This window comes from Salarias fasciatus, chromosome 10 (assembly GCF_902148845.1).
Source record: "Salarias fasciatus chromosome 10, fSalaFa1.1, whole genome shotgun sequence".
Lineage (NCBI taxonomy): Eukaryota > Metazoa > Chordata > Actinopteri > Blenniiformes > Blenniidae > Salarias > Salarias fasciatus.
The window spans coordinates 11,093,600-11,103,167 of NC_043754.1; the positions used below are offsets into that span (position 1 = coordinate 11,093,600).

Here is a 9,568-nt window from a genome sequence, read left to right on the forward strand (position 1 = left end):
TCGTCCTCTCGGATCTGTTGACTCGGTTGTAAAAACTGCTCACAGCTGGAGGGTTTTCACGCCGCTGCAGCTGTGGAGAATGTTTGTCCCTTTTTTGGGGAGATTCTTTAACCAGCAGCTGCTGTTTGAACTCTGCGGGGTAATGAAAGTGCGAGAAGGGACGCGATCGAGTGTGAAAACGACTTATGCGTCTCGCAAAACACAAGAGGACTTTTTCCCCAACATTGATTTCATGAGCACATTTTTATAAATTGCACAAATTAGCTGGATTGTAGTTTCCAGTTTAGCAGCTATTATCTTTTAGCTGCAGAACTGTAATTTTCAAATACCAAATGGAATTTAAGACTGATCAAAACCAAGCAAGCCATCCATTACCGGTAAATAATAGAGCGATGCGTTACGGAAACGTCATTCAAATTGCATGACATGAGGCAGTTTACTCTGAAAAACTGCAACTTTTAACTCCAAAACATTTCCTGTGGTTACCAGTCTCATTTTTTTTTTTTTTTTGTGCTGCTAGTGTTTCAACCATTGCATATACCAACTATAGCTGCAAGCTAACAACCTGGTGGTGCCTCTTTAAATAGCGTCCCCTGAGGAATGTGAGCTCTGGATAATGAAAGTGGTTTGCATTTTTCCTGCCATTGCTGTTCACTCTGAAAACAGGGGGCACCACTGACGCTCTCCTCTCCTAAAACTCAGTCAAAGGTCAGTTTGGACATTGAAAAACAACGTTTTACACTCCTCTGTTGCTCCCAAAACTACAGTCATTTATTCTGCAATCTCCTTCATGTAGAAATTATTTGTACACATTTACATTTTGTCATTGGAAATGATAATGTGAGTTTCTAAACAAACCACAAACAGTTGATTGTATCTATCAAAGCTGAATTATTAACACTCATTTCAAAAATGTTTCAGGTAGGACAAAAAAAAAAAAGAAGATTTCAATATTTATAAAGTGAAAAATAGGCCATAAATACATAGACAACAAGCTTATCTTCATAAAAAGCTACAAAAACATTAAGAAAATAAAAAGAAATGTGGTGATAAGTCAGTCCTGTTAAATATTCAGCTGCTGTACATCTGGGTCTGTGGAGGATCTACTGTCCCGGTTCTCTCTAACAATAGACATCCAGGTCACCGAGCAGTGGAAACGTCCAGCAGCATCGGCAGAGGCTCGAGCCTGTCCAGAATCCTCTCTGTGTGCTTCGGCTTTATCACCTCGACCCCATTACCGGCCGGCCTGAGATCCACGGGCTGCCTGGCAGTGAGGTGGGAGTGGAACGGTGGAAGGTGGGGGGGGGGTGTCTCTATTCATACAGCCCTGGCCTAAATTAGGCCTTAACAACCTGCCTAAAAATAACAGAGAGAGCAAACTGAGGGATGGGGTCTGTGCTCACACTGGCCGTGTGCAGAGTAAAGAAAAGTCTCTGTGGATGTGTAAATGTTTGTGTGTGCATGTGTGTGTGTGTGTGTGTTTTGCTTCCTTGCAGCATGCTTTGCAGGACGTCTCAGTACATGGCATCCTCGTATGTGTCCGTCCGCAGGCAGAAGAGGATCCCCCCGCCCAGCATGAAGATGGTGGCCCCCCAGCCGAGCCCGTAGCCCCAGTTGAACTCGTGATAGGTCTGCAGAACCGTTCCGTCGATGAACTTGATCGGGTAGAGGACCAGAGCGCAGGCCTGCAGGACCACTGCAACCAGAGACTCCAGCATGAGACGCCACATAATGAACACTGACATGACTTCACAACTTCATGTTTATTTAGATTTAGATTACCATCCTTTGGTACTTTCACTTTATCACTGTGCAGGGATCAAGTGGGTGCAATTGTTCCCACCCTTCGGTTAAAACAATTAGGGAAACTACCCCCATCCCACCCTGTAAATTGCCCCCTGCACCACCCACAGGATAAACACAATCAATCAAGCTTAAAAACCTCTACAACAACAATATTCTATCTTACTGTAATCATAACACATTGTTATCATCTGACATTGTAAATACTCTATTTAGCATTTTCAACTCTCCTCTTCGCAATAACCAGCTGTTCCAGTGATCTGATGCTTTCGCTGTGTCCTCTATCCTCCTGTCGAAGTGTAACAGATGTAAAAATGATCCTTTAACATATGGCTCTTTTCTTTCTCGTCCTGTTATTGTGAGAACTCCTCACTCTCTTATTTCTTGAGACTTATTTAAACTTTCTGAGCACACTTTGCTGCTTTACTTATTTCGCACCGTAACTCCAAGACGTTCAGTCCATTAAAGTTCAATACTGAGAACCAGAAACATGTGACATTAACAGCCTCGGCTCACATCAGAGAGATGGCAGTAAAGGCAGAAAGTATGCGGCCGCTTCTGAGAACAGACTGAAGGACAAGAAGCACTTCTGACAGAGTGGCTGAAAGCAGCTCGAATCCATCTTCTGCAGGTGAGTGTCTGCTGCTTCAGATGACATTAATGCATAAAGAGCCTCTACAGATTCACACTGACAGCTTTAAATAGCTTTTTATAGTTCAGACCATCCTTTATTGATCTGTCTCCTGTTTGGATTTAATGAAACTACTTCATTTTTTATGGAATTTATAGATATTTTGGTAGGAAACATAAAATGTGTTTACTCTTAACTTTTGTAATTGTTAAGTTGCTGCAATATATCATTTCAGACAACTTTGTTTAGAGTTGCAGAGATGCCAAAGATGTGTTTTTGCAGACTTCTATTTCTTCTCTTGTCTGACATTTCCATGAAAAACAAAATGCTTCCAAAGAAAAACAGTTCTTTTAGAACAAACCTCCTGGCGGGTTTCTTGCTGTTTCTTTGTTTTATTTCCCTTTCAGACTTATAGGAAATGAGCGGAGAGAGCCGGGAATGTCTGATGTAATGATCGGACCAGCTGGGAATATTTGCTGCTCGGGACAAACATCCATGTAACTTGAACTCGCACCACTTGGTTATCGATTTGCTTTTAAAAGTGGGAACTTCTTAATGCGGCCTGTTTCTAATTGAAGATAAATTGGTTTGAAAAGCACATTTTCGCACCCTGAAGTAAAAAAACTTCTGTATTTTGTGAAAGGATTTCGGAATCCCACTCTTGACTTTCACAGAAAGACTTCAATAATTTCTCAGGATTCTCAATGTATCAGATCAAAGATGTCGCGCGGTCTAGTGTCGCGCCGCCGGCTCCAGTTCCTTTTCATACATGTAAGGTGACTCCTGAGGAAAGGACTGTGTGCAGCTGTGGCTCCACCTTTCCTTCCTACAGGACGAGGCGGTGGGCGTGCGGGAGGAATGGAGGAGGCCCGAGACCGCGGCGGCGGCGGCGGCGTTGATGGAGCCCAGACTGAGCTGGCCGTCCCGCTGAGGTCATATTTCTGGACAGAAAATAAATACCGCGCCGTCACGGCTCTGCCAAGGGGCATTCAACAGTGCAGCCCCTTCTGCTGCTGCTGCTCCGCTGTGGACTGTGCGTCTGTGTGTGTGCGGAGACTTTATTCTTGCGAGGCTCTTAAAGCAATTACACACAGGAAAGGATAACACGGCATTCCCACGCTTTTCTCTGAGTGGCTAACAGTCAGCGCCACATCCATTAGACGGACTACAGTGGTCCTTTGTGGCTTCGACTGAACGAGACAGGAATCCTTTATAATTGCTTTTTATGAATGTTTTCACAGTTATACATACGGCCATTGTAAAAGACGGTCTGTGATCTTAGATGGATTTTTAAATCAGTGTAATTATGTCTTTCATTCACCATAAATGTGCAACAATGGAGGCACCACAGGAAAACCCTAACCCTGGATATTGTAAATGTTCTGTTTTTTTACACTCTAAAGCTGCTGGGTTCAACATAGCAACTCGACTGAATTAAATGATGGGTTTTTATAACGACACTCTCGTAAAGTTCCTGTCCGTGCCACTGGAATATTCTGTGAATAATATGTGGGCCTGAGCTTTGTTTTGGGTTGGTGAAGCGTGTTATAAACGAAAGAAGACGGTTAGCCGAAGCTGACCAATATCGTGACGTCCATCGAAAGCTCATAAAATCAAGTTATTTTTCTTGTGTGAAGCAAAGAAATCTGAAAGTTTGTGGTGTGGGAAAAGTTATGTCATCTGGAGAGAACAAACTAGCTGTCTCATGGCGTGCATGACTCAGAAACCATCAGTTTGGTCTGCAGGCACATGGTGATACCAGAGATGTTCAAGAGGACGTCTGTTTCTTGTATAATAACTACGTACATCTGGGCAGGAGTTAAAACAGATTAGATTAAATGTATTTATTGTCAATGTGCATAAAATTTAATGGATTTCTGTTGGTAATCGTCAACAGTAGCAGTGTGATGGTTGTAAATAGTCGCCATAGTAAGTGGTTAGTGTTTTATCACTGCTGTAAAAGAGAAGATGCTGCGAGTCAGTCACTGCACCGCCTCCTGTGCATTATGTTACAATGTGACGTGACCTTTCATGCTAATTATATATTTCATAGCTGGATGGTCCCTCATCAGTGTCAGAGCTTGTTTTCACCCTCAGGACCTTGTCAGGCACAAGCACCAGTCAAACTGTGAGGCCGTGCTGGGCGGGGGAGGCTGCGGTGGCTTTTTTTTTTTCCCCTCCTCTGCTGACTTTGTTGGTAAGTCTGCAAAATTCTGCGGGTGCTTTTCCTTGGCTGGTGAGTCGGCAGCTCTCCAGCCGCACGACCGCAGAAGAAAATGAGCTCAAGCAGCAAAACCTCCGCGCCTCTCCTTCTAATGTGCACACTGGAGAACAGAAAGAATTCCTATATGGAAACCGCTGTGGTCATGATGACTGCATATGTCCCCTCTTTGTCTTTCCAAACGTGCACAATAACCGTGATGTTCTGGAACATTCCTGCTCGGCAGAGCAGTGCAGTACCTTCAGGAGGTTCTGCAGGAGGGGAGACGTACCTGCAGTGAAGAGGAACACCGCCACGGTCCGGTAGTGTTGCCTCTGCGTCCCCCTGCAGAGGGAAATGAGGGCCACCAGAAAGGCCACCAGAGTCGCCACTGCGCCGACCCCCAGCAGCACCAGGGTGGCAATCTGCCAGTCTGCAGAATGGGAGGACACGCGCAGGTTAGAGGGGAGCATCCCACTCAAGCGTAACAAAAGCTTGATTCAGGGGAGAGCGCTGCTGAATTGAACCGCTGTGTTGACAAACACAAAACAAGGGCTAATCCTCCGGAGCGCGGCGAACGAAGCAGAACGGACGCAGGTCTGCACGAGAGAGCGGCTCCATCAGGAAAACCACAAACAAAAACCTGATGAGTAACTCGGTGGTCACAATTATCCCTTTATTTTGCTGTGAATTCAGTTGGCAGTGTGCGTGTTCATCTTTACGTTTTTCTTCTGTAGATAGAAAACCACTGGTGGCGAGTTGCACTGCTGTAAAGCACATACCGTACCCATCCTCTCCAGGAAGGACATTTTATGTGGGCAATGTAAAAGCAATTTTTAAAGGCAACATTTTGCAAAAGTTTCGATTGAGTGATTATCATGCAATTGTGCATCCTTATGCAAATTTTAAACTCTAAAAATATATTTCAAGAGCATCGTCTGGGCTAAACTCTTAAGTTTGCACATTTCATTGAGTGACCTGTGAGCAGTCCCAGCAGAGAGAATAAGCTTTCTCACAACCACACACACTCAACAGGAAATTCAGAATTTAGCCAAATAACCTCAAAATACAGGTGGAAGAAAAGCTGCAGCCAAACCCACACGTGCACAGGGAGAACATGCAAATTCCAAATATAAAGGGCCCAAGCCTGGACTCGCTGTGGTAAAGGTGTGCTAACCACAGCTCCACTGAGTGTCCCAATAGTTAAATAAACTGGAGCACAGCTCTGATTTCTCTCTGCAGTGAGTTTTATGATGAGGGCCACATGTGTTTCTGTTGTCTTCTCTGGGGTTTTGGGACATGAAAGAAGAGTTCCTGCCAGACTTTCCACCATGTTTCCTTAACATCACACTCATTGTTTATTCCAAAAGAAACTGTACTTACTGCTGGAAAGAAACTCATCCCTTCCTGAGGACTTTGGCCTTAAAAGACCTCCACAACAAAACCTTATTCAGGTAGAGTCTGAAACCAGTAATGTATTCAGCACAAAATACTGTATTCCTCCATTTGTGGCTGCATTGTGTGTTTGCTCTTTGATGTCCCTCTTTGCCGGCGTTCGAGAGGAGCCGAAACACAAAAGGCTCGACTCAAACGGAGAATTTGCATTTGGTGAAGTTAACAAGCTCGGAGAACAGTTTCCGCTGGGTGTGTCTCCTTTTTCCCCTCGGAGCTCCTGATCCATGGTATGGAGGAAAGAAACAATTCCCCAGTGACATCTGAACTCAATTTAGTCCAACTTCCAGGAAATACTTGTCTCCATCATCTTCATTCTTTATGCTCCTTTGAGTCTGACTCCAGCAGAAACACTATACATGCACATGTACTATAACCACTGTTCATCTGGTTTGGTAGTTTTTTTTCCGACCTAACTGTGAGTTAGTAGTAGTAAATGAAATGCAAGAATCTTTTGATAGGCATGAAAAATATGTGCATACATCAGTCGGTTTTCCCTTTTGGTGAACTGCACCTTTGACCTCAGCGCACCCCTCCTCTGTTGTTTCAGTGAGCGCCGCAGACACTCGGAGCAACAAACCCGCCTCCCATTCACCCCAACACATTCCTCCATATCAGAGCGGTCAGTCACACCGAGGGGCTGCGAGCCCCTCTCTGTGCAAACTCTGTCAGGGGACGGCAGTAAAACGGCACCAAACCTCCAGAATAATCCATTAGGAAAATGCCTCAGAAATCAGCTGAATGGTCATGAATTCTAATTGATTTTTTTTTTTTTACTTTTAGCCTTTTTTATTATAGTTTTAAAGATCAGCAGGTACAAACTGTTGGCTAATAATAAGCCACGGCCACATGCTCCCAAATCTGGCCCATCTAATGCGGCTTTGCCCCCCTGCTGGGTCGATGCAGGGGGTCGGGGGCATAAAAACTCCTTTCATGGCTTCCCTGCGTGACAAAAGCCAACCTGGTGGCTGCGAGCCTGGTGGGGTCGATGATGGGGAAGATGCTGAATGTGTCACTTCCAGCCCACTCAGAGGCTTCTGGTGGCTGGAGATGAGTTAACCCTCTGAACGCCGGCGGGGGATCACTCCCTTGTTGCTGCACCAGTGCTCATTCACAACTAAACACAAAAACAATGACAGGAAAAAAAAAAAAAAAAAAAAAAAGCAACCAGGCATGGACAGATTAACTTGACTCATAAATCTGGGCTGAACATTTGCAGTGTGATTGTAGCAGTCACCACGTCACCTCAATGGAATGAAGAGAGGAAATTTATCACCAGCAGAAGGAATCCTGAGAGCCTGACCAACTAAAACAAACCCAGCCCGGAGGGATGATGGAGCAGCCAGTGGTCTGTGCATTTCAACCCTATTCTCTGTGTTTATATGAAACCTGAAAGCATGCAACACACCAAAACACATCACTCACACCACCAAGTGTACTTTAACAAACGCTGGAAGTGCACTGCTGCCTGCATCCTCCACAAACAAACAACAACAACAACAAAGTTGGAGAGAAGCAGGAGGTGTGAGGACAAACAAAGCGCCGCTTCCTACCAGATGTGAGGGTGGAGAAGCAGCTCCACTCAGCCTCCTCCTCGGCCGGGTGGCGCGCCTCGGCCTGGGAGCAGGACTCCCACAGGGACAGGGAGAAGTGCTCGGCGGTGACCCAGGCCGGGCTCAGCAGAGCCACCACGTCCAGACACAGCGCCAGGAAGACGCACAGCAGCGCGATCAGCTTGAAGGGCCGGAACACGTACACCTCGTTCACAGACATCTTCTTCTCACTACAGGACACGGGGAGCAGGGGAGGAGGAAGAGGAGGAGGAGGAAGAGGAGGAGGAGGAGGAGGAGGAGGAGGAGGAAGCTCCGGCACAGTCAAGAGAGCGAGCTGGAGCTCTACTGTGCGCGTCTTCTCCTGCCACCATGCCCCCCTGCTCTCTCTCTCTCTCTCTCTCTCTCTCTCTCTCTCTCTGTGTGTATGTCCAGCTGGAAAAGTTTAACGTGAGCCAATCCGCTTACAGCAGCTTTTCAAAATAACCGTTCTTGTGCTCCACCGCATTCTATTCCGTTCTATTCTATTCTATTGTAAAATATTTAAATATTTTTTTCAACCATTTCAGCCAGAAATTGAAATATCATCAAGATGGAGTGTTATGATTTGATTTGTTTGAAGGAAAAGTTCAAATATTATCACAATGGCCCAAAAGAGCGCTTTACAATTATAATCTTCAAACAGCAGGTGCCTCATCAGATTCCCCCCCAAGACTTTTCTACAAGTAATTACTCAGGTCTCAGTTTCAGTAAGTACCAGTGATTTCATTTCATTCTCTAGAGGTTTCAGAAGAATTAAAAAAAAAAAAAAAGTTGAGCGTCATTGGTGGGCAGTGTATTCAAGAAAACTAGAAAATACAGTGACTGTTCATCCTGCATGCTCCTGCTTGTTCATCAGAAACCCTCACTCATTAAAGGTTCTGGTGATTTCTCTGAACTCTAATTACCTTGATAACCAGGGTTGAAAACGGAACAGACCTAGTTTTAGAATAAAATTTAATAAGATGAAGTGAAATGACGCCATCTTCCGGGGAACTTCGGTTACACAACGAGTTTTAGATATTTCTTTTAAATGTCACATTCCTTGTATGTTCTTCCACGATGTTAGAATTCAGCAAAAATTTATAAAGAAAGGAAATGTCACCAATTATGTATAAATACCTGTTTTTTTGGAGTAGGAGGGATAAAACTCACTCATGCACAAGGAGAATGTCCAAACTCACACATAATGACTTGCTGTAGTTGTAATTCGTCTTTCTTCTGCATTCCTACATTTATGAGGACTTTATAATTTTGACTGTGTTGCAGTGATTCACTTCCTTCAAACTGACTTCATACTGATAAATCATGTAATATCTTGATGATTGGCCAACGACAATCAATTGCTTAGGGTTTGGAATTTTCTTTTCTTTTTTCTTTTTGCTTCTTTGAAATGAAATGTATGAATGAAATATACATAGAAATCAGTTTCAATCATGTGCAGCATGTGAAGATTTAAGATTGTGACTTATCCAGCTGTGTGTAAACGTCCTGCTCTCTTGGGTGATGGATGCACAAATCATTTATCCTTAATGACATACAATTACAATGTTTAAATATAGACTGTTGACATTAACTTGTTCTGTTTCAAATGACGGTTGCCACCTGCGTTCTATTATCATAAGTAAATGTGCACTTCCGCCTGTGCAGCCAGTAGGTGGCAGTGTCAGACCTCATGTGATGGACTGGGACAAACTACATGCTGTTTTGTCTTACATCAATAATGTTTCAGGTATTCATGACAAAACTAGCACTGATTCCTGTTGTATATATTTTGTCAAAATCAAAATGAGCAGTAATATATGTACCTATTGAACACACACACACACACACACAGTTGAAAGTGTGACACTTTGTGTGACCTGTTTTCTCTTGATACGGCCGGTTTCCAGG

At 44.2% G+C, this 9,568-nt stretch overlaps 1 protein-coding gene across 1 annotated transcript; it reads right to left on the minus strand.

The window, feature by feature from the left end:
• Positions 1 to 1,028: 1,028 nt before the first annotated feature.
• Positions 1,029 to 8,009, minus strand: LOC115396076 (transmembrane protein 47-like). The gene is made up of 3 exons (XM_030101840.1): positions 7,640 to 8,009; positions 4,927 to 5,067; positions 1,029 to 1,696 (listed from the first exon to the last, which is right to left on the minus strand). Exons 1-3 carry the CDS (start codon positions 7,857 to 7,859, stop codon positions 1,515 to 1,517), a joined length of 543 nt encoding a protein of 180 aa, XP_029957700.1. The 5' UTR covers positions 7,860 to 8,009; the 3' UTR covers positions 1,029 to 1,514.
• Positions 8,010 to 9,568: the final 1,559 nt, after the last annotated feature.

Excerpts from the sequence above, each read along its gene's own strand:
- LOC115396076 (XM_030101840.1), bottom strand. The coding sequence starts at position 7,859 with ATGTCTGTGAACGAGGTGTACGTGTTCCGGCCCTTCAAGCTGATCGCG. Across the intron at positions 5,068-7,639 it reads CTTCTCCACCCTCACATCTG|ACTGGCAGATTGCCACCCTG; the intron begins GTAGGAAGCGGC and ends CCCATTCTGCAG. Across the intron at positions 1,697-4,926 it reads GGTGTTCCTCTTCACTGCAG|TGGTCCTGCAGGCCTGCGCT; the intron begins GTACGTCTCCCC and ends CTCTGGTTGCAG.